General features: G+C 37.7%; 1 protein-coding gene across 1 annotated transcript in view; it reads right to left on the reverse strand.

Moving 5' to 3' along the window:
* LOC108701858 (potassium voltage-gated channel subfamily H member 8) overlaps window positions 1–23,294 on the reverse strand; it is a 224,621-nt gene extending 201,327 nt beyond the window's left edge. The window contains exon 1 of the mRNA XM_041577236.1: window positions 22,712–23,294. Coding sequence (XP_041433170.1) covers window positions 22,712–22,787 — 76 coding nt within the window. The 5' untranslated portion in view covers window positions 22,788–23,294. The remainder of the gene's footprint in view (window positions 1–22,711) is intronic.
* Between the last annotated feature and the right edge of the window lie 1,703 nt (window positions 23,295–24,997).

A 24,997-nucleotide genomic window follows, 5' to 3' on the forward strand; every position in this document is an offset into this window, starting at 1 on the left:
TGCTTTCTGGCAGGCTGCTGTTTTTCCTTCTCAATGTAACTGAATGTGTCTCAGTGGGACATGGGTTTTTACTATTGAGTGTTGTTCTTAGATCTACCAGGCAGCTGTTATCTTGTGTTAGGGAGCTGTTATCTGGTTACCTTCCCATTGTTCTTTTGTTTGGCTGCTGGGGGAAAAAGGGAGGGGGTGATATCACTCCAACTTGCAGTACAGCAGTAAAGAGTGATTGAAGTTTATCAGAGCACAAGTCACATGACTTGGGGCAGCTGGGAAATTGACAATATGTCTAGCCCCATGTCAGATTTCAAAAGTGAATATAAAAAAATCTGTTTGCTCTTTTGAGAAATGGATTTCAGTGCAGAATTCTGCAGGAGCAGTACTATTAACTGATTCATTTTGAATTTTTTTTTCCCATGACAGTATCCCTTTAATATAATTAATACATTATTAAAGCATCTCCTTTCTTTAAGATACCATATGATGCGCATATCTTGCCCCATTCTGTTTTAATACCTTGATTTTTATTTCATTACGTCTTTATCTTTCCATAAGCACCATGTAGCCCCAGATTTAATTGGTATTACTGTATTTTACCATCTCAGATGGAATCCTGTTCCATAAATCCATTACCTTTTCTGCTAAACAGTACTTTCTCTCATTTCCTGTCATTCTGCTGCTTCAGAGCACGACCTCATGTTTAGACCTTGTAAATGTAGTTCATCCATTTTTAAAATGTAATTGTATCAAGGTTTCCTAGCTTCCAGTTTGGTACAGCACAATCTTGTTAATCTTTAATAAATAACTGGTTTACTCAGTGAGTCAGAGACATCGAAACACAAACGCTGCAGCTGGAACTAAGGGGTTAATGGAAAAATACAAGTTAACTTTAATTAAATTACCAAAGTTTTTCTCCCTCTCTCTTCATTGTTTTAATATATATATATGACGATTCTCGGATTTCAGGGGACCATACAGGGTTCTGAAATAATCCCTTTGCTGTCAACAGAAGAATCAATAAGCAAATGAGTATCTTAGTAATTAACTAGGGAGAAAAGTGAAAAGAAGACACAAGAGAAATGTCTACAAGGTATAGACGTGTGCAACATTAGGGTGGCATTTATCAACACTCAAGAATGTATTTAATCTTATCTTTTTACTATTTTACATCATCTGTAATCCTCGCTGTGTTTTCTGTATGGTATGTTGTTGGCTCTATAAAATGTAACGTACATGGCCTGTACTAATATCTGAACTGATACATCCTAATTACACATCATACAAATACAGTGATGGGTATTAAGATGTATGACATTAAATTAACTGTAATTGTCAGGCTGGGCCTGACAAATATTTCATACAGTTCCTGTATTCATGTTCATGCCACATTGGATCAGTGCAGCCCACCTGAAACAGAGTAGCGCCTAATAGCATTGCTTCATCAGATAAACAAGATAACTGGTAAGCTACCATGTCCTCTGTCTCTATAGGTACACCCCTCAGTATGGAACAGAATGTACATCCCTGAGTATGGAACAGAATGTAATGTAACGTACTGCGAAATCTTACACCCAGTGCTAATGTAAGCCATTAAAAATGGCTAAGGACGAATTACCTTGCTGATCCACGATGATACCACATACCTGGTTGCCAGTCACCTCTTTGCTGCTTTCCATGGGGGCAAACTTCAATTTGAAGGTGTAGCACTTACAGGTGATGTTTTTTTTTGCTGTTGTTATTTTTTTTAAAGGGGTGGTTTACCCTTAAGTTAACATTTAGGGGCAAATTCACTAAGATGCGAAGTTGCGCCAGGCGCAACTTCGCCTCACTTCGCCGCACTTCGTCGCACTTCGCCAGGCGTAGTTTCGCCAGCGCTCCGCAAATTCACTAAAATCCGAAGTTGCGCTCAGGGGTAGCGTAAGGTTGCGAAGTTGCGCTAGCGTTGATTCGCTATGTAAAGCGAAGTTACGCTAGCGAAGGCTCATTTGCATACGGCGCCAAATTCAAATTTCAATGGAGGAATACGTATCAGCACTACAAATGCCAAGAAAACCTTCAAATCATCAAGTAAAAATTTTATTTTTGCCCTACACATGTGCCCACTGTCTAGGTAAGTTGCCATGAGTCAGGAAATGTAGGGGGGAAGGAGGGGAGCCCCAAAAAAAATTTCGATCTTTTTCAGCCTATCACCCATAATGTAGAAAACACGCCAGCGTTTTTTGGGACTTAGAAAAAATTTTGACTTTTTTTGAAACAATCCCTATCTACTCTATTGCGCTTCGCCAGGTCTGAGGTGGAAGTCTAGCGTAAAAGGTAGCGTTCAGTACACTGCGCAAGTTAGTGAATTTGCGTAGTTACGTCGCTAGCGAAAATTCGCCTGGCGTAAGGGTGCGAAGTAACACTAGCGAAACTACGCCAGCGTTTGTTAGTGAATTTGCGCAGTAAAGAAAATGCCAAACACTAGCGAATTAACGCTAGCGTTCGGCGCTTCGGCGCTTAGTGAATTTGCCCCTCAGGGTCTTGTTTATCAAAATCCAAATTTTTCTAACTATTTCAATTAAAAAAGTCCGACCAAACTAGAATCCACAATTAGACCTTATTTATTATTAAAAAAGCACAATTTAATTGGATCGGAAACACACACGAAAATATTGAGCGGAAATCTTTTTTTTCTGGCTTTTTCCCGAAAAGCCAGAATTCTTCGGATTTTTGGCCAAAAAGTCCAAGATAGTCGGATTTTCTGCCTAATTCCAGTGCAGACCACAGAAACTTCCAAATAGGATAGGAACCTCTCCCATTGACTTATATAAAACCTCGGTAGGTCTGAGATGCTGGATTTTTGGATTCTGACTTTTTACATCCTCAGGATACAGAGTAATAAATCTCGAAAAATGTGAGTTTTTTTCCCACTAAAAGTTCGGATTTTATAGTAGAAAAAAGTTGTATTTTTCATGTTTTTGGCAGTCGGACTTTAATAAATAACTCACTTAGTATGTTATAGAATGGCCATTTCTAATCAACTTTTCAATTGTTCTTTTTTATAGTTTTTAATTATTTGCCTTCTTCTTCTGAAGAGGATCAATGATCCCACCTAAAAAATAAATGCTCTTTAAGTCGATCATTTATACTACTTTTTATTACCTTTATTACCTTTCTATTAAAGTCCTTTCCTATTCCTATTCCAGTCTCTTGTTCCAATGAATACATGGTTGCTAGGGTATTGTTGACCAGCTTATGTCTATCTGTTTGAACAAAGAAGGCATGTAGAAGGGTCTACATATAGCCTGTGGTTATGAATCCCCTCACTTTCAATATGTCTGGAATAAAGACAAGAGGAGTAATGAAGCTTGAATACTTTGAGGATCCTGCTTTGCCGGGATGACCCACTGTTTTTATAAATATATATATATATATATATATATATGATCACACAGCTATATATAATGCACAATAAGTACTTATAGCCAATGCCTCCTCAAGGGGGGATAATGATGAATGGAACACAGTACAAATGCCCTTTATACCCTACCTACTGTACAAATGGCTCTGCTGAATCTCTTCTGGACGCTCTATTCACATATAAATAGTGGGGTAAATACTAGCCCATGAGTATAATTTAGCCCCTCCCCAAACATTTTCAGTCCCATGAGAATAAATTACTGCAGGCTTTATTAAAGGGGTCTTGATATGGAAAGAACATCCTCTTATTTTCTTGTAATATTGCGTTAAAGGCATAACCTTTTCCAGGGACATTTCACTGCTGCATGGTTTGGTCTTTTTTGTCAGAAAAATTGCTGTCTCCTACGCCCATCACAGCCTTTCCAACAGACAGAGAAGTATAATCACAGATGACATGCAAAGTTCCACAATTGAACCACACTGCTATAATTAGAGGGCACAAGGACTAATCTCTTTCCTTTCCATCAAAGATGAACAGAATTGCAGAAACCTATAAGCCAGTCCAAAATGAACAGCTACTTGACTAGAACCTCTGATTTCCCTAGCTGAATAAGTGCATGGGAGCCAACATATGATCACACAAGGTACACAAATGAAACATTTAATTAGCTAGACTTTATAGCTTTGACATGTCTTGTACAGCTTAAAAAGATGTCAAATAGTGGTGTTCTATATAAACCAGTGATCCCCAACCAGTAGCTCGTGAGCAACATGTTGCTCTCCAACCCCTTGGATGTTGCTCTCAATGGCCTCAAAGCAGGAGCTTATTTTTGAATTCCAGGCTCAGAGGCAAGTTTTGGTGCATAAAAACCAGATGTACTGCCAAACAGTGTCACCTGTAGGCTGCCAGTCTAAGCCCTTATTTGGCACCACCCAGGAACTTTTTGCTGCTTGTGTTGCTCCCCACCTCTTTTTACATCTGAATGTTGCTCACGGGTAAAAAAGTTGGGGACCCCTGATATAAACTATTACCTATAAAGAACAACAAACCAGGCCATAGTGGTTAGATAGCTTATGTGGTTGGCTCATTGGCATTTGAAGGAAAACTACTTTCCAGCAAAAATGTTGCACATGCTTTTCTGCACAAATATTTGTTCTTAAGCACTGAATGAAGTCAATAGCACTAGAGCACTTGGTTTGTATTTAATCATTATGGACGCAACCACCCTTCACTTGCATGCAGTTGTGTAAGTAGTGCAAAGACCAGGCTGTAGGGTCTGCACAATCTCTTCCCACCCTCCTGAAGGCCCACCCTCCTGACATGGGCCCTGCTTACACAGGTATGGGACCTGTTATCCAGAATGATTGGGAGCTGGAGTTTTCCAGATAAGTCGGTCTTTCCATTATTTAGATCTCCATAACTGAAGTCTACTTGAAAATAATTTAGATATGAAATAAACCCAATAGGATTGTTTTGCTTCTGTTAAGGACTAACCGTATTGTAGTTAAGATCATGTACACAGTACTGTTTTATTATTGAAGAGAAAATTAAATATTTATTTAAAAATTGAGTTATTTGATTATAATGGAGTCTATGGGAGATGGGCTTAATTCAGAGCTTTCTGGATAACGGGTTTCCGGGAAAATGGATCTCATACCTGTACTTTAAACTTCTGTCCTTTTTCTTTCAATCACACGCCACTAGTTATTCAGTAAGTATTTATATGGTTATAGGACAGCAGGTAAATCATTCAGTTAACATGAACCATCGATGTTAACTAAAGTTAATTACTGGATCAGCTATTGGCGAACTGGTGTTAAGCTATACACAGTCAATATTAAGGTCACAAGTCTAATAAAATATTTAATTTGCTTGCTAGTATGCATGAATAATGCATAATCCCTATTACAAATGATAGTGGCGGCATATTTGGCAACAAACCAACAAACTCTTTTGAGTGGACTGCAGCATATTACTGTGTGATCATTTCTTGCATTTAAAAAGTGGCTGATCATGTAGTGGCTTCACTTAAAAACCTTAATTATGTCAGTTGCTCAATAAGAGACTGAACTCTGCTGAAAAAGCTGAAACAGTGTCCAGTAAGGAAAAATAACATCCCCTTCTATGCTTATGTATAAATCGAGGCTGTGTTTAATTTTCTACTGGCCAATATAGTTGAAAAGTACAATAAGCTTCAGCATGGAACAATCCACTGTGTTTGGGAATAGGTCACTTGAAGATGACAAAACCCTTACAAGTGAGTGCATTCATCTATTTATATATGCCGTACTATCTCTCTGACAGCTCCAGCATAGGGGTATATTTATCAAAGAGTGAAGTTAATAGTGAAGTTCCGCCACTAGAGTGAATTTCCAACCCTCTCCATTCATTTCTATGGGATTTTTATAGGCGTATTTATCAAAGGGTGAACTTTCACTTTCACCCATTGATAAATACACCTTTCAAAATCCCATAGAAATGAATTGAGAGCTGTGGAATTTCACTCTAGTGGCGGAACTTCACTCTTTGATAAATTTACCCCATAATCTCCTACAGTGATCAAGTCTATGGCGCACTGGAGCATTACATTGTTTTAAACACTCTTATTGACTACACCTCACTGGATTCTCACGCAATCTCCTGCACATTTCAGCTTCTTTCAGAACCATGGTGGCCATCCTCTGACCATATGGGAAATCAACCACTCTTGCATTTTTCTCTTTAGAGTGTAAAACAGGTAAAGGTATGGGACCAAAATGCTCTGGGTTCTCTGGATAACAGATCTTCCTGTAAATTGGATCTTCATACCTTAAGTCTACTAGACAATCACATAAACATTAAATAACCCCAATAGGCTGGTTTTGCTTACAATAAGGATTGATTGTATCATATTTAGAAACAAGGTACTATGTCAGGCATCTGCATCACTATATGGTATACACAATCTGGTCACTGGTTGTTCAATTACATGCCTTTTAATTGCATGGTATTTCAAGGGCACAAAAGAAATGATTGTGCGGCACAATGAGCAAAGTTAGACTTCTAGTACAGAGCTCCTTTGCACCTCCATTTATTTTGTTTTGCTACTCAGAAATATTATTAGGTGAAATGAGCACCTATTATTGCTAAGCATTTTAGCAATGTATGTGTACATGGTTTTGTGCCTAGCGTTGTTCTTGCTGAATCCCATTATTTAGAAAGCTCCAGATTACGGAAAGGCCGTCTCCCATATCAAATGATTCACATTTTTAAAAATATTTTCCTTTTTCTCTGTAATAATAAGACAGTAGCTTTTTTTTTTTAGTAGACTTAGGGTATGAAGATCCAAATTATGGAAAGATCCGTTATCTGAAAACCCCCAGGTCCCAAGCATTCTGGATTACAGATCCCATTACTGTACTAAATAAGGCAGCACATATATAAATATATAAATTCTGCTATGGTAAGAGTAAGGTTATACAATTGAAAATATATGACCACTAAAGCTGTGCAGGAAAATTAACAGTGTACATGCCACTATGAGGCATTTTTCTCATCTCTCCGTCCTTGCAAAACATATTTAAAAGCCATTCCCGAAGTGTATATTTTCAAGATGCCCATTGTGTTTATTATACATATTGCTAAAATGTTGTCCTTTTTTTACAAGTATTTTACTCCCAGCTGAAGGGAATTGAGCAAAAATCACAATGTGCAACTACTGCCATGAACATGTAGTCTGTGTAGATAGCTAATTAATGCATACTTTATGTATTAAGCTTTCACTTCACTGCAGAACTAGGGAAATCTAACAAATGACAAATCTCTCTATGATTTTAATGCAGCTCAGAAGCCTATAATTCAGTACCACAGGGATTGCAGGTGACTGGCAAACTAGCACATAAATAACATTAAATATAGAATTGGTTGAATGTGACAGCCAATAAAAAAATGTGTTGTCTATATTGCCTTGCCGTTACCTTACAGTGCTAGTAAACATAGAATTTTTTAACACTTGCTGTCTTGTATTTTACTGTGGGGATTCTTACAGGGATACCAAGCATACATCTCCCCCAGAATATGCTATTATCCCAATTAAAAAAAAAATTTTGGTCAGCTTTTTTCAATAACAAATGCTACAGTACTGATTATTGGGACAGGGCAGAAAGGGCATCTGAAACTGACCCTTAGCCTAAGAGTGGGGGTGGGTCTCTATGGACTTTGAAAACCAATATTGTATCATTTGGGCAAAGTGAGGCTATAGCAATGGTCTGGTGAATGTATTCCAATGCAGAATGATTTCAATAACTACAGAAGTGCAGCTACATCCTGTTTCTGTATGACTCCATACATGTTTTCATGGCTGCCTTTGGCCACACAAGGTTTCCATTTTGTGTCATCAACTGTAATTGTATTTCATCAGAGTTCCAGGACCAATAGCAAATGATATCTTTGCGTGGCCAATATCATTATATATATTTGTGTGGGCTGATTGGGACTCTGTGTACCTGAAATAGCAGGGCCTATTTTAATTCTCAGTCCGGACCTGCATGGGAGGATGTAAAGACAAACCTCTACAACTCCCTAATCTCCACCAGAGACAAATTGGTGCAATTTAAAATCATTCACAGAACATACATTACCCCATTGAGACTTAAAATTATGGGCAGGAACCCCGATGCAAACTGTTATAAATTCCAGGCCCCAGACACAGGTCTATTTCATATGTTATGGGCATGCCCAATAATCCACAAATACCGGACCAACCTGGTCAATAATATAACAACACAAGCTCTACTTCCTGGGGTACTAACCCCTGAGGTCTGTCTCTTTGGATTAGTAGATGACATAGCTCCTCAAAACCAGAATACTATTAAGATCCTTACTCTTCTATGGGAAAAAGTTGAGTTGCAATTAGGTGGATGATTCCTCCCACAGTAAAGATATGGATTACGTTGGTAAACAGTAAACTCCCCATGATTAAACTAACCTCTATGGCCAGGCAATGTCCCCAAAAATTTGAGGCAGTGTGGGGCCCATGGCTTGAAGCCTGCCCAGAGGCAGAACCAAATATGTAACCCTGTAAACTATAATGGGACTCACTCAAGAATCGAACATGACAAACCCCCTTGACATTGGACAATCCTCTTAATGGTCCGAATATACTAGTTACTGTAAAGTACAATAATGTGACTTTTGCTATACTGTATCTTAATGTCTACACTTAATGCAACTTTCATTTTCATGTTTTTGTTTCTTTTGTTGTTGTAAATATATAAATAAAAACCTTGAATTGAATTTAGAGTAAAGTACCTATACACCTGCAACTGTATAAAGTGAAATGCCCCCGGGGGGGAAATTCTGCATAATGGGGAAAAAATATGGCGCTTGAAATTTCACTTTCCTCACTGTTCTTCCAGACATAAATTGTCCCTCTAATCTATCAGCCCAGAGGGCAGACTGCTGCCTAGCAAATAAACAATAAGTGGATCTTAGCTTGTATGGGCATCTTAAGATGATACTTTTAACTGTGCACTTGAACAGACTAGGAAGAAAAAAAAACTGTAAACAAACACACATCAATCAAAATAACTTGAATGAGAAAGCATATTTAGGAAGTGTTATAAAATAAAAACTGCCATGTGTTGTGTATGGCTAAATCAAAGACAAATTACATCCTAAAGCTATCAATAGTTCCCTTTGCTTTTACTAGGCTTTGAAAGAGAACAGAAAATCAACTGAAATTGCTCAGTCTTTTGCGTTGTGTTCTACCTGAAAAGATAATTTTGGGTATTGCTTCAAACAAAATGCAATCTTTTTATATCAAGGATATAAATTGGATATAAATTGGAGGAAAAACGAATTTCTGTAGAACATAGATTCCACTTTTAAAATACGTATACCTAAATCTTAGATCACTAGTATTTGTTATTTTTTTTTTTTTGTTTAAAATTAGAATTCTGTGGCCCTTTGTAGTGTATTGAGTGTAAAAAATTCAACTCAAGTGTATCAGGACATAATGGATAGGTAACTATATTTATTTAACTGTAAACAGCAGGAAGTCAAGCTTGTATGTATTCAGTAGGTGCTAAAGATACATTGGGGTTAAGTTGCAGTTGGAACTAATTAGTAGTTTTGAGAAGTCAACTTCAAGTCACAAAATGAAAGCAACTATATGATATGATATGGTAGCAAATGAAATATAGTTTTATAAAAAGGAAAAAAAAGATGACTGACAAGTTGTTGCTTGTTTTTGAACATTGATTGGATGAAGTATGTTCCCTGGCACTTTCAATTTCCTTTTTTCCTTTCTCAAAAGCATATATATATATATATATATATATATATATATATATATATATATATATATATATATATATATAGTTCTGCCTTGCCTTTATGGAATTGCATGGTAAGTTTCCATTGTTGCCTTTACCTGACTATAGAGTACAGGCTCTTAGTGTAATTTCATGCTTCTGCTTCTTCTATTTCTACCATTATCTTTTTTTCTTAGTTCAGCAGCTGCTCTACACCCTGCAACCCAAAGCCTTGTACTTTTTTGCTGATTTCTACTCTCCTATTGATTTTCTTGCCTATTCTTGTTGATGCTTCACATCCTTCAACTCATCAATGTGTACCAGTATTATTTACTTCCCCTTTCTCTGTTTAGTTGTTTCTGTTCAGAAATGACTAGTGGTGGTGGCATCATTTAGTTTTTCTACTGAATAAAGTGTAGCTGATCTTTGCACTTGCCATCTTGTTGTAACTTCAGTTTCCTTTTACACGGGTGTAACCTAATGCCAACTTCTATGTAGCCTTTGACACTTCTCTGTGCTGATTTCTATTGTTCAACTATCCACAAAATCCTTAAATTCATGTACTACATCCAGTTCACAAGCCCCCAAGTAAAAGTATGTACGGTACAGCTGCCCCTATGGCCATCCCCCATTTCTGTATGTAGAAGATTTATTAAAATACAATGAAAAAATTGATCCCAGAAATTGGGGGACAAATACAGCGTTCTCATTTTTATGATTTATGCTTTGTATGCTTAAATGGGCATGTGTATGTTTCAATAAATTGCTTTAAAGGTCAAAAAAGTGTCTTTTGTGGATCCCACAAGCTTACACTAGCTTTTTATCACTGACTAAACAAACTTTGGTTTGTATGGTATAGTCATCCAGAAATATTATAAGAATATTGTCCATTTAAGTAGACTATCTTTGCATTCCATTAATTTTCTTTATCTTTGTGAATAGTGGACACAGCGGACACTGTACAGAGTGAGTGACAGTCAACACATGCAGGTAATGTAGTCAGAAGAGGTTTTGCAGATTTCCTCCTCCACCAAAGCAGATACACCCTTAGCCATGTCTGCTGCCATTCTACCCAGCATAAGGGAGTCACACTGCACCATTTACAAAAATACTGCCTTGTTGAAAACGTAGGTGGTTCTTCACAGTCAGGACAGTGAGGTTGTGGAATGCACTGCCGGGTGATGTTGTAATGGCAGATTCAGTTAATGCCTTTAAGAATGGCTTGGATGATTTCTTGGACAGACATAATATCAATGGCTATTGTGATACTAAACTCTATAGTTAGTATAGATATGGGTATATATTATTTATGTGAAAGAATGGAGAGATGTGTGTGTATGGATGCTGGGTTTTCATTTGGAGGGGTTGAACTAGTAACTATGCAACTATGTAACTATGTAACTATGATGCATAAAATCATGTGTTTTGTACACTATTCACTATTATTAACTTTCCCACTCACTGCACCTACCACAAAGACATACAGTAACTACTTTACGTGAAAGTGATCAGCATTAGGCATAATTAAAGGGATCCTGTAATCGGAAAACATGTTTTTTTCAAAATGAATCAGTTAATAGTGCTACTCCAGCAGAATTCTGCACTGAAATCCATTTCTCAAAATTGCAAACAGATTTTTTGATATTCAATTTTGAAATCTGACATGGGGCTAGACATTTTGTCAATTTCCCAGCTGCCCCTGGTCATGTGACTTGTGTCTGCACTTTAAGAGAGAAATGCTTTCTGGCAGGCTGCTGTTTTTCCTTCTCAATGTTACTGAATGTGTCTCAGTGAGACATGGGTTTTTACTATTGAGTGTTGTTCTTAGATCTACCAGGCAGCTGTTATCTTGTGTTAGGGAGCTGCTATCTGGTTACCTTCCCATTGTTCTTTTGTTTGGCTGCTGGGGGGGGAAGGGAGGGGGGGTGATATCACTCCAACTTGCAGTACAGCAGTAAATAGTGATTGAAGTTTATCAGAGCACAAGTCACATGACTTGGGGCAGCTGGGAAATTGACAATATGTCTAGCCCCATGTCAGATTTCAAAATTGAATAAAAAAAAATCTGTTTGCTCTTTTGAGAAATGGATTTCAGGGCGGGATTCTGCTGTAGCAGCACTATTAACTGATTCATTTTGAAAAAAAAAAATTTCCCATGACACTATCCCTTTAATTACAAGTTTCACAACAAATGATTTGTGGGCGCATTTTGAAAAAAAGAAAAAATTCTATGACAGAATCCCTTTAGGGGTGCGTAACCAAACTAAATACCATGGAACTGTAGTTAGGCCTCTGCTTTACCAGTTTATATTGCAATACATACAAAGTGAAAACATTGCAGCAATCAAAAGTAATTTGCAGCACCGTGTAAAAGAATACATATTTTCTTGATCCAAAAAATGCAGAACTCACTTAAATGGCCTACTCTTACGTAATGGGTTCCCATTGATGGACAAACTACAGCCCCAAGGTTATTTAAATCCAAAACATCTCTTAAGCCAAACCTTATGTTGCTGTTATTCATGATTTGCTCTTTCTACAGCTAATATGTCATTTAATGGAAAAGCTTTCTACATTATATTTCATTTAGTCCCATCTCATTCCCTCTACCACAAAGCAGGGGAGCAAAAGAGTGAGATGCCTGTACTCAGCAGAGTGTTACCATAAGATTAATATCACATGTGGCAGATTCTCAATCTGTGAATAAACACAGGATTTAAATCAGCCCCTACCCTCCTAACATTTTCTTATATTTCTTTATTATAATAAAGAAATAACATTTTCTTTATTATAATTTAGCTTTTTTTGCATACAATTTCCTTTATTATGATTTCTTATCTCTCTACTACCTAATTGTATAGTTACTATTGTCCTGACGACTCTCTGCATAAACATGACAAGCATCAGTTTGAATGAAGATTAAAGTCACTAAATTGCCTGCAAACACGCTTTTCTATACAGGAAAAGAAAACTGACTGTGGCTTTAAGAAAAAAAAATAAAAAATAACATTTTAGGCCCACTGAAAACCATTTGATCAATTGCATAATTATTGCTCAGATATTCACACATAAATTATATATTTAAATATTTTAATGACAGTACTTGTTTAATTTCATGACAATATGAAGTTAATGGTGCCCTTCAACACCTGCTTGGCTGCTTCCTCTGGTGAGAGCAGCATGGGAAGGGTCAGCTGACATCAGAAAACACTGTGATTTTGAGCTCTTAGTCACTAGGCATAGCTCACAGTCTAATTGATATCTGTCATTTTTATCTATGTCGTAATCTTTGGTTGACTACTCCTAAAGGTGGCCATACACAGACCGATCGATATCTGACAAAAGTTGGCCAGATGTCAATCGGGCAGGGGTAAAAATCCCTTCGGATCATGGACCGCATCTGTTTGTTGATGCGGTCCCGCGATCCGACCGCCTGTATGATCCGATCATTAGGCCCTAGGTCCCACGATCGGATCAGCCTGATATCGCCCACTTAAGATGGGCATATCGGGGAGAGATTCGCCGAATGAGCGGATCTCTATGTGTATGGCCACCTTAAGATGTGCACTTATTTACGGTTGGGGTATTTTGGTTCACATTTATTTCCAACCATTTGACTTTAAGGTATAATTAGGGGGTTATTTATTAAAATCCGAATTTATCTAATTATTTGAATTAAAAAACCATGACCAAATTCCAATACCCGAATTTACCTTATTTATTATTAAAAAAGCTTGATTAATCTGCAAAAACTCGATAAAATTGAGCAAAAATTAGAATCGTACAATTTTTCCAACGTTTTTTCAAAACGTTCAGATTTTCTGCGAATTCCTGGTGCACACAGAAAACCGTTAGGAATAATGCCTGGGTGCCAGTTATAAATTACATCATATTTACTGCAAAAAACAAAACGCACTCACAGGTTTTTCACAAAATGTGAAAAATGTATTTTATTCAACGTTTAGGCCCCTACTTAAAGGGCACCTATTACCCTAAAATATTTTATCCCATGAAAGGTGTGGGCTAATAGAGCCCACACTTTGGTTGGGGATAACAGTAGTTTTTTTAATTTTAATTTGTCCTCCACCATCAGTAGGACACCCGCACTGGGACGAAGCTCCCTGTTCGAGCAGACATGTTGGGACCACTCATTATACGCAAGCACACTGTACAACATGGCTGCTTGCATCAAGAGCTCCTAGTGCGAGTGTCCTAGCGCTGACGGGGCCAATTTTTTTAATAATAAACTACTGTTAACCCAACTGGAGTTTGGGCTCTAATAGCCCACACCTTTGAGAGGGAAATATTTTAGGGCAACAGGTGCCCTTTAAGGTTTCGTCTCAAACTTGGTTTTCTGATGAAGGGTCAAGTTTGAGCCGAAATGTTAAATAAACATTATTTTACTTTTCTGAACCAAGTTCTGTGAGCCATAAAGTGCCAGATGAAGCATTCTGTCATGAAAAGCCAAATGGTCCTTTTAATTGAAACTCTAAATCACCTTAGGTGATGACCCAGAAGAACAGTACATGGCCATGCATTCAAGGCCTTCCTCTTCAAAGTGTTACACATTTTCATGAATTTGAAGGATAAGATCTTTCTCTCTTTCTCTCCCTGTGTGATGGAAATTATTCTTAAGTATCAATATATTCCTGTAGTGAGAGATAGTAATAGACTGCAATAGGATTGTTTAACTGGTGTCCCTATTTTTCCTCCTACAGAGCATTGTTACATGTGCTTCTCTCTCAGCTTGTGCCTCGCAGAATAATAGATAAAGGGTCTCCGAGTGAATCTATAACTCTTGGGACTTTAAGAAACCGTGGCCAATAGTTGTTCTTAAACAGATTTATTAAAGAACAAACACATCTGTGTACAAAAAGTTTAATAAGGTTGAACTGATTGAAACATTGGTGGAAATGTAAAGGTGGCCATACACGGGCAGATAAAGCTGCCGATATCGGTCGTTTGGACCGATTTGACAGCTTATCTGCCCGTGTATGGGGGCTTCCGACGGGTCTTCCCGATCAATATCTGGCCACGATATCGATCGGGAAGGTTGGATTTTTACCCGACCGACCCGTCGGAGCCGCTTGGCGCATCGTAATTCGATCGTTCGGCCATACGGCCGAACGTTCGAATTACCCCCGATATAGCCACGCAGTTTAGTGGCATATCGGGGAAAGATACGCTCGTTTGGCGATGTCGCCAAACAAGCGGATCTTGGAGTCTATGGCCACCTTAACAGTTCCTGTTCAGAAGCAATTCTATGTTTTATTAGGATGTCATCAACGTGATGGAAATACTGTAGGCCACAGGTTTCATACATCAGGTGGAAAGTCCTTTTCAATTTCTGCCATCATTGCCTTAAATATTTATTCATATAGTACCAGCAAGTTAAGCAGTACTTATAACAAACAAAAGATACAGGATCAGCCGGAGAACATTCTTTTTGTTAACAAGTCTGGTCAAAGTTTTTCTAAATTAAGTGCAATTATCCAAAATGATTGAAACAGTGAAACGTGGGTAAAATTAGACATTTTTTGAAACACATAATAGGTAAAATAATAAGCAATTTAATAGGTTTAGCCATTTTTCAGGCCCCTGTGAGTTCAGATTGTTGCAAGTGTATCAGTAAGGGAGGAAATGCAGCAACAGCAGCAGGTTCCATCATTAGGAATCAGCTATATTATGTTACAGAAATCCTGCCTCAAAATGATCAGCCTCCATAAATCCCCCGTTCTGCCTGAAATACATTAGCAAAACATCAAACTGTGCTGATTTATTCTACATATTTGTCCTTTGTAGCCCTAAACCCAATCATTTACACACACATCTGGGTCAAATGTCACTCACGGTTTTCTACGGCTCTAATAGCAACAAAGAGAAATTCTGGCTGTAACAAAACTCACGATATTGAATAATCCTCAGCAAACTAGGTGGATTTAATTAACATGTCTAATTTTTCCATCTGTCCTCCCTTGCTAATTACAGTTGCAAAGGCTTAATTTTTCACAGTCACATCACTTAAAAGCACTCTCCCATAGTCTTTGGCAACATGTGCTGAGCCACTGTGTGTCAGGGACATTTTCAATCTTAACATGCTTGTTGTTTTTTCTTTATTGACACCAATGCAATTTATGTTAGTAGTGCTTATTATTGCTAGTACAGAGTGGGAGTCCACTGGAGGAGAGAGTAAGTTACATGATCAGACAGCAGGCGAGGAGAACTTGGTTTACATTCGATGGATTCGTTTTGGGGACTTTTTGTTTTTAAGAAGCTTCTTTGTATAATTGAAGTGGAAAGGATTAGGTATGCCAATACACAAGTGTTTATTTGGAGATCTGTAAAAAATAATCCGATTATTCTGTGTATCGGTTGCTTCAGGGAAATTCCTCACTAACTGTTTTTTGCATAATCCAAGAAAATGTAATTGGGAGCAAGTCTCCAATACACTTAAAAAGAGGCTCACACCAGAAATTACATCTATCATAACATTGTCTTTGCATACTATTTATAATATTGCTATTAAGATATTTGCCTAAGGTTTGGACATTACCTAACTGATCCCCAATGTTTCTCTATGAGGGAGCTGCCATATTTGTGCAACAGTAGTCTGTAAGCATTATAAGCTCCAACTGACAGGTTAAAAAGTCAGGTTGGCAAAACAATCAGGTTTAGGAACTTCAAGTAAAAATTACTTAAAAAGCAGCAAAAACATGACCTATAAGTAATGTTTAATGCACATTCTTATTTTAAAAAGTATTTGGTTAGTGTCAGTATCACTTTAGATTTAAAAATGTAAGTGTTTTTATTGTGATGTTCCGTTTCTGACTGTTTATAACCTCTGCACTATAGTTCTGACTCTTAAAATAATGTAATAGACACCAGCTGATTAACAGACAGTGTCCTAAGTAATGGTACTAGCACTATTCCCAAAACCTCCTGCACAATTTTGAAGAACCTGGAGAAGATCAAAGGATGCCAGCCTACACCATCTGCACTAGCCTCTGGGCACAAGGGAAGAAAATGAAATTGCTCATAAACCGTATACAGTACATAATCCTTATTAGAGATAGGTAAATGTTATCTCCAATAAATGCTGTAAATGCTAACCACATACAGTATGTGGACATGATGGAGCTATCTGAGCATTATGTTTGTCACCCAGTGTAATACACATACGGTATACAGAAAGTGGAAGAGCTTTGGCACCAATACATGTTTTCAAAAGTATGAGATATATTCAGATAACACCGGACATAATAAACACAGTTGGGGGTTATTTATTTATGTCCAAATGCCAAAAACTTGAAAAAAATCTGGATTTTAGAAGAAAAAAAAACTCAAATTTTTCTAGATTTCGGGCATCTCAGACCTAAGTATATAAGTCAGTAGTATATAAGTCAGTGGGAGAGGTCCCCATCCTATTTGGAATGTTCTGCGGTCTGCGCTGGAATTAACCCGAAAATCCGACTATTTCTGACTTTTTGGGCAAAAATCCAAAAATTCTGTCTTTTTAGGAAAAATATCCGAAAAAATCATAGGATTCTGATTTTTGCTCAATTTTTTCATTTTTGTCCCAATCCAATTAAATCGTGTTCTTTTCATAATAAATAAGGTACTATCGTGGATTCTAGTTTGGACTTATTACATTAAAATAATCATAAAAATTCGGATTTTGATAAATAAGGCCCAGTTGTGTCAGAACAGCTTCACGTGAATGAAAAACTGAACCCAGGAAGATATATAAAAAGCTGCAGCAATCTATATTCCTTTACAGCAGGGATGAACAATGGCATCATTTTTGGATGCAGCTAAAAACCAGGTTTTTTTTTATTTATTTGACCACTTTATACATACATTCTGAGGAGGATCTGGACCACTTGAGTTCATTGTATTATACACCTGTATACAACTTTAGCAGGGAGTTACCATTTGGGCAAAGCTTAATAAGCTTGTTTAATAAACTGTGGTGCACAATTTAATTTCCTCTTGCTTTTCTTGTATCAATATGGACTACTTTTAAGTTATGCCATTTACCTATATTGCTACCCTGATACATATGTTTTGAGAGTACCTATTCCATAAGGGACCCAAAAGCGACAAATATAGGGAATTTCTTACATGGGGTGTTTGACTAACAGTTGGAAGGTTTCTAATCCCTTGTGAGCTGTGACAGTTGAAATAGCTTTGAATTTACTGCCCGATTAGAGGGTGTTTTTTTTTCCTTCTGCAATTCTGCCTACAACATTTGATGTTCGGTGGGTGTGTGGAAAACCATATTTGAAGCAGCTTCATGCACTTTTGGAGCAGTATTAAGGTGCTAGATGATCAATTAGATTTTTCTTGGACAAAAGCAGGAAACTAAGGATGTACAAAAGTAGAACACCAATGGTTCAAATTTGGCTTGGCTAAAACACAGGATTCCACTGAATTTTGCAAAAAAAGTGCAGTATGAGAGATTCTGTAAAGCATTGTTAAATGTTTAATACCGCTACACAAGAACATATACATTCTAATGTGATAATTTCTGTATTATGCAAGGAGTGTATTCCAGTCACAAACACTGCTGAATGCAAACACATTTCCGGAGAATGTGAAGGCAAATAAGGAACATTCTAAACAGACAGTGCTAATAATCTTTTAGCAAAGTGTTTTTGACACATGTTTGAAAATACAGGTATAAGCAATTATTGGGAGAGTCAGGGCTAGATATGGGGGCTCTGGCAATGAAAGTCATTTTTAAGCCAATCATTAGATGGTAAATAATAGAAATGAGTTCCAATCTGCTGTTCTCAAGCTACAACTACCAGATCTCCCAACATCCTTTGGCTGCCAACGGTTGTTTAACAACAAATTGAATGCCATAAACTGGACACCCCTGATATATAAAGTGGAAACATCTGCCATGTTGGTGTACAATATTATATGTCATTTGTACACTTATCTACATTTTAACCAAGGGACCCCTTCAGTGATAGGACCCTATTCAACTGCCTTTTGTGTAAGGAATATAAGAGGGTAGAATACTTCCTACAACCTGTATGGGCTAGCTAAATCTTGTGATGGTGGTTCTCTTTGTTATTATTATATATTATTATATAATAATATATAATACATATATATATATATATTGTACAGGACTCCAGGGGTGGGTCCTGGACAGCAGGTATATTTCCCCTTTATTCAGGTACCTGGAGGGTGCACAGCAGGGCTAATTACTGCAGCAGTGCAGGAGTTAAGAGAGCCCTGAGAGTTCAGGAAGGGGGTTGGTAGACACACGTGAGGTCTGCACGAGAGAAGTGTGTGGAAACTGCTCTCCTGACTGGGAGTTCAACATTTTGCAAGGCTAGGTGAGCCTGATCCCTGAATGGGAAAATGAACTGTTTAATTTGTCAGTTTTGCTGAGCATGAAAGCCAGTGTTACTTTATGCTGAAAACTGTGTTCAAACTGCTATTTTTACCTGCTGAAGATACAGCCTGTTTAAGTTGTCATTTGTACCTGCTGAAGATACAGCTTGTTTAAGTTTGAATAAGAAATAAAAGGACATTTATACTAGTATTGTGTTGTGGCCGTAGTGCATGGGCAATCCCACTCCCCCTGAACTTTACAATATATATATATATATATATATATATATATATATTTAAAACCGTGTATATTTTCTACTATCAAGTAATCAAAAGTCAGAAAACTTTGTTCTGTAGCTTTAAGGTGTATATTACTCAGGCTCCTTTAATTAGCTATCCCAATAATGCTGTCAGTAAGTCACAACTAGTCCACACTTTTCATTAAAGATCAATATTCCCAGTGCTTTGACCATCAATGCAGGGTCAGATTGGAGACTGTCCCACAGTTTTTAAACACTGATATAATGTATACAAAAATGCCCATCAGGGAAAAACACCTAGGGATATATTATCTGGGAAACACGTATCCTTTAAGATTCTTAGCATTTTAATTTTTGCAGATTTTTTACAAATCTATCTAAGTTCAGTCACACTGGACCCTTGGATAGATTCCAAGGTCTTTACTTCAGTTTGGCTAATTTGATCAATGCCCTAATATTATTGTGTTATAGTCTGCAAGGAATTATATACATATACTGCATTAGATTTCACAGCATAACACGCATGTGGGGTAAATTTATCAAAAAGTGAAGTTCCGCCACTAGAGTGAAATTCCGCAGCTCTCAATTCATTTCTATGGGATTTTGAAAGGCGTATTTATCAATGGGTGAAAGTGAAAGTTCACCCTTTGATAAATACGCCTTTAAAAATCCCATCCCGCATTTCACTCTAGTGGCGGAACTTCACTATTAACTTCACTCTTTGATAAATATACCCCATGGTCTATGTTTAGATCACTTTCAAGTTCTTCAAAGAGTTAAATCAATAGTGTGTAATTAATGATATAGCCTTTTCCCCCTTCCCAGTCTGAATATATATATGATCTCTGTAATCTGTGTAGACTTTGTAGACGCAAAGAAAGAAAGTTTTTCAACTGATTTCCATATACTTTGTATCCTGCGGCACGCTTTGGGTATGAATATCTCATCACACCGCCCTTTGCAGAGCCCTACAGGCAGGTGGACAATCTACAAAGCACTCAGTACTTTTTGCATTTCCTAATGAACTTTAGTTGTTGCTTCTTTTGTTGAATATAAAATCTGCCAGCTCTGTATGGCTGCAGTCCCAGCAACCAGAAACACTCTACTGCTCTGTCCAAGGTGCTGAGTGTAACAATGGTTTCTATATAAACAAGGCATTCTAATAACCACATATCTACCTTATCTATCAAGTTGATTTACACAGGCAAGGAAGCCACTATGTTCAAAGCGAGTATATCTATATATTCTTTGGTTGCTAATGCTGAAATACTGGACTGCATGCTGTATTTTATTTCATATTCATACACTTGCATCTACAGATAAATTTTTCCCAAATTAATCGTATACATATGTTACTAAACTGTATAGTGTGTACACAACCACAGTATGCATCCAAATGTACTTAATTACTATACACATACACTGTACATCTGGGAGTAAGTGATGCAATCAGTGGGATATTTCAAACACCCACAAAGATGATAAGGTCTTCTGTAGAAGGGGTTAAAACGTTTTTCCTATTGTTGGAAAGCATTCATACAATTATGTCATGGCACATGCTGCCAATTCTAGGGTACATAATGTAAAACGACTTGGCAAAATAATGAGATGTAAAACGTGTTGGTTTGAAAGCTTCACTTCACTCCAAACTGCATCAACTAGACACTAAATTGCAATGAAAAGGGAAACATATTGAGTGGAAATGGAACATATCAGCGGAGGCAGTATTTACATTGTTCAATCTGAAAGGGAACGCAATAGGCAATTGTTGGGGAAGTCATACAGTCACTTGATTATTTGTTAAATTTACTAGAAGGTGCCTCCACAATAACATATGCTGTGTAAGATAGGAATAGATAGACCAGAAAGTGGCACATATTTAATGAGAAATTCAAAGCACTTTTAAACCCTATAGAGATTAATTTCAACAAGTCATTTCTGAAATGACTGTCATCTCTGCTGGAATGAGAGCAACCGCATAGCACCTCCACAGTATAAGGGTTAAACAGGAATCCATCTGTATGTTTCTGTTAGCTAGACGTATTCCAACATTCCCTAGAAGTCTAGAATAGTGGCACCTTTGCAACCATCCCTTGTCCCTAGTACAGTATAAAGTGAACAGCATATGTATGGTTTGACATACATACAGTATACATATCTTTCCCTGCTCAACTCTTAAAAAGCTTCTCAAAGGAGAACAAGTTAGTCTCTTTCAAGGTTGGTGTTAATGTTAAATGCACAGTTGGATGTTGTGTTACCAAATTATAGCAAGAATAACAACTACTGTAGGCTCCCCTGTGTATTTTCACAATTGTACAAACCAAAATGTGAGAAGATGCTGAAGCCTTGTTTGTTTTCTCTCTGAACTGCTGTATGTGCTAACTAGCATATACCTTCAGCAAATTTATACACTAACACTGCATATTATATTGCATAAATATGGATAGAAATTTTAGTATACATATCAATGAATGAGTCCAGTCAATGACCCACTTGTTCCCAACATTTACTCTATAGCTGTAGACTTCTAGGAGTTGTATTTAATAACAGTTGCAGGTCAGAGGCTGGACAGCTCTGGGTTACATTTTGCATGCATTTTCTCTATATAAAAACCATTAACTTTGAGTGCAAAAATGTAAATTGCATCATGACAGCATGGCCATTTAATGTTGAGAGTATGTATTTTATGTCATCTGATCAGTTTAGATGGCGTAATAAAGGAGAGCCAGACTGCAATAAAAAAAAAAAGATATATATAACTGACTAAAGACACAGATGACTTAATTTGGCTAAGTATGTGTAGATATAAGCTACGTAAGTACGATCTCTGAAAGATCTTCTCAGACCTCTAAAAATAGAACCCAAAATCATCTTACAGAGGAATGGTGTGTGTGTGTTTGTGTGTGTAAAAAAACCCCAGTATGGAAACATTTCCTAGGCAGTGGACATTTTTTTTATATTTCAATACATTTTATGGCACTTCCAAATAGAAATGAATCAGAAGAACATTATGCAAGACAGTCCTTTATAAGCAAGTATAGATAGCACAAGAAAGTAATGCTTTTTGGTTAATTTTCCTCTTTGCCCTCTTGATAAACACACCTTCAACACCCTGAAATAGCAGCACACTTGCCTGTCTAACCCCTGGCATGAGACCTATGAAGTCCTTACTACAAGCAGGGGAAAGAGAGCTCCTAAGAAAGCAAATGTGAACTTCACTTCCCTGTGATCACTGACCAGCTTTGTCTTTGTTCTTTCCCCTCTTGATATTCAATGGAGGTCTTACTCCTCTAAACTGACTAAAATGACAAATGGCAGTACAAGAGCCCCCACTTACTGACCCAGGCAGGGATTTAAGATTTTTTTGCACAAAATAAGGACACATGCCAATATTCAAGTTTAGCATCACTTACGGGTACCGTCGAATCTCGTAGCAATGGTATCCAAGAAAGTATTTTGTGGGGCGAGCAGCCCTTTCATTACCGGCATCTTCCCAGCAGCTAACCCATGCACTCCCGGCTGGACACTGGGGCTTTAAAAAGGGGGAACAGAACTGCTATAGAGGAGCGTCTTCTCTCAACCTCCAAAGCCAGATCCCCGCAGAAGAATAGGTACACTCGTGCATGGCATGGTTCTTCTTTGTACTAAGATCGTCAGCACTTGCTCACAGAGGGAGAAGGGAAACGCACTGAGCGAGCAAAAAGTTGAGTGTAAGTGAGCGGAGCCACGAATGTGCAGGAGCCACACGTTTAACAAAGGGAGATCTCGCTGCGCGCTCTGAGCTGTCCAGTCCGGTGGTGCTGATTGTGGCTGGGGTTGAACGATCTCCCTTACCCTTGTGTGCTCTCATTCTCTTCTTTTCTTGGGCTCTGGCAGATGTAACATCACGTGGTCTCCCAGGGAGGAGAGAAGGAGGGCTGAGCAAGGAGAGGCAGCTCCCAGGTAACGGCCTGTATAATAAGAGCAATGTAAATGGGAAGGGCTCCAGTCTGGATGCACTGAAACTGGTGCTTACACGCGTCTCAATGCTGCTGCTGCTGAGACGGGCCACCACAAACACACACACACGTTCTCTATCTCTCTCCCCAAATGTTTAATATGCAAGAGGGATCCATATGTGATAGAAAATCTACCATGGTATTCATGCTTCCAATTCACCTTTCAATATATATATATATATATATATATATATATATATATATATATATATATATATATATATATATATATATATATATATATATATATATATATATATATATATATATATATATATATATACTACTAGGTGGCAGATAAGCTGCAACAGGCAATAGGGAAGAAAAAAGAGCCAGCATTTTCCATTCTCTATGCTTCTAACCTTTGATGCTGTTCTAACTTTGAAATTCAGTCAATCCAATACTCATGGAGCTACTGGGACTTACACTGTGAGGACAAAACCAGCAGCATGGATCACAGAGGTTACAGAGTGCTGAAGGAGTGGGTGGAATATTCCCATTATATGTATAGGGCAGGCTGCTGTTGCTGCTGCTAACAGGGGAGGTAGTAGTAAGTAGTAGTAAGCAGACATCATTTCCCTGTCTAGGTGACTTTTTTTATCCACAATGCAGCATCTTTTGCCATAATTCCAGCACAATTATAGTCTTAAGAGGAAGATGCTGGGAACAAGGGTTACTGTTACCTTTGAACTTGTGGCATAAATATATTTGTTGGATTTTTCCTTGTGTTATACCTCCGCCAAAGGTACAGGTTCAACTGGAGGCAATAGTTGTAGTATTTAGGGATAGCCTGTAAGGCAGGTTAACTGCTCAAAGTGAATTTTATTGTTTGAGCAGGTAACCTGCCTCATAGGCTATTCCTTGCTACTTCTACTATTGTTTTAAGGGGAAGATGCTTCTGATGCAGTTGCAACTGAAAAATTCTTTGGCTTGAAATGGATGTAATTACACTTAAAAGGTTGGATGACATCACCCCCACTGCTAGTGATAGGCGAATCTGCCCAGATTCGCCAAAAAAATTAGCGAAACTGTAAAATGCATTGGACTCAATGGCCGTTTTTTAAGGGAGACTGTTTCTTTTTACAGTACTTTGGAGTCTATGGGACTTTTTTTCACTGAAAAACCTGGCAAAAAAAATCACCCATCACTGAAAATTACATGTGTACATGATTCTTTAGATGCAAGTGCACAGGCCTGCCTCAAAGTTCACCTGTATCAATAGATTCACTACACTCAATTCAGAACAGGAGAAGGGAAGGACCTAGTAGTGCCGTGCGTAGGAGAGAAAGTGTAAGGAGCAACTTTTGACTCAAAATCCTTTAATGAATAGGATTTTCTAGTGCAGCGACTATTGGACAATTAGTACAACAGCAACTGCACTTACATTTGTAAATAAACCCTTTTATTTTGCATTTACCACACGTTTGACAGGAATACCTGGTTGAAAAATAAACCAGTGTCTTTCTTACTACATAAGAAAAATAACCCATGAGTACACCCTGACCTCTCATACAAATTGAGTGTGGTGCACAGTATAAGGGATCAGAACCCTCTAAGTATGCATAGAAACAAAAATTTTCGAGGCTCAAGACTGAATGCAAGTGGGGATAGCTCCTGCACATTTAATCAAGTGTAATGGTTCGGGGACACGCCCCTTCATCGTCAACGTTTTTCTTTCTCTTAAGCTCCCCATAGACGCGA

This window comes from Xenopus laevis, chromosome 9_10L, assembly GCF_017654675.1.
Source record: "Xenopus laevis strain J_2021 chromosome 9_10L, Xenopus_laevis_v10.1, whole genome shotgun sequence".
Lineage (NCBI taxonomy): Eukaryota > Metazoa > Chordata > Amphibia > Anura > Pipidae > Xenopus > Xenopus laevis.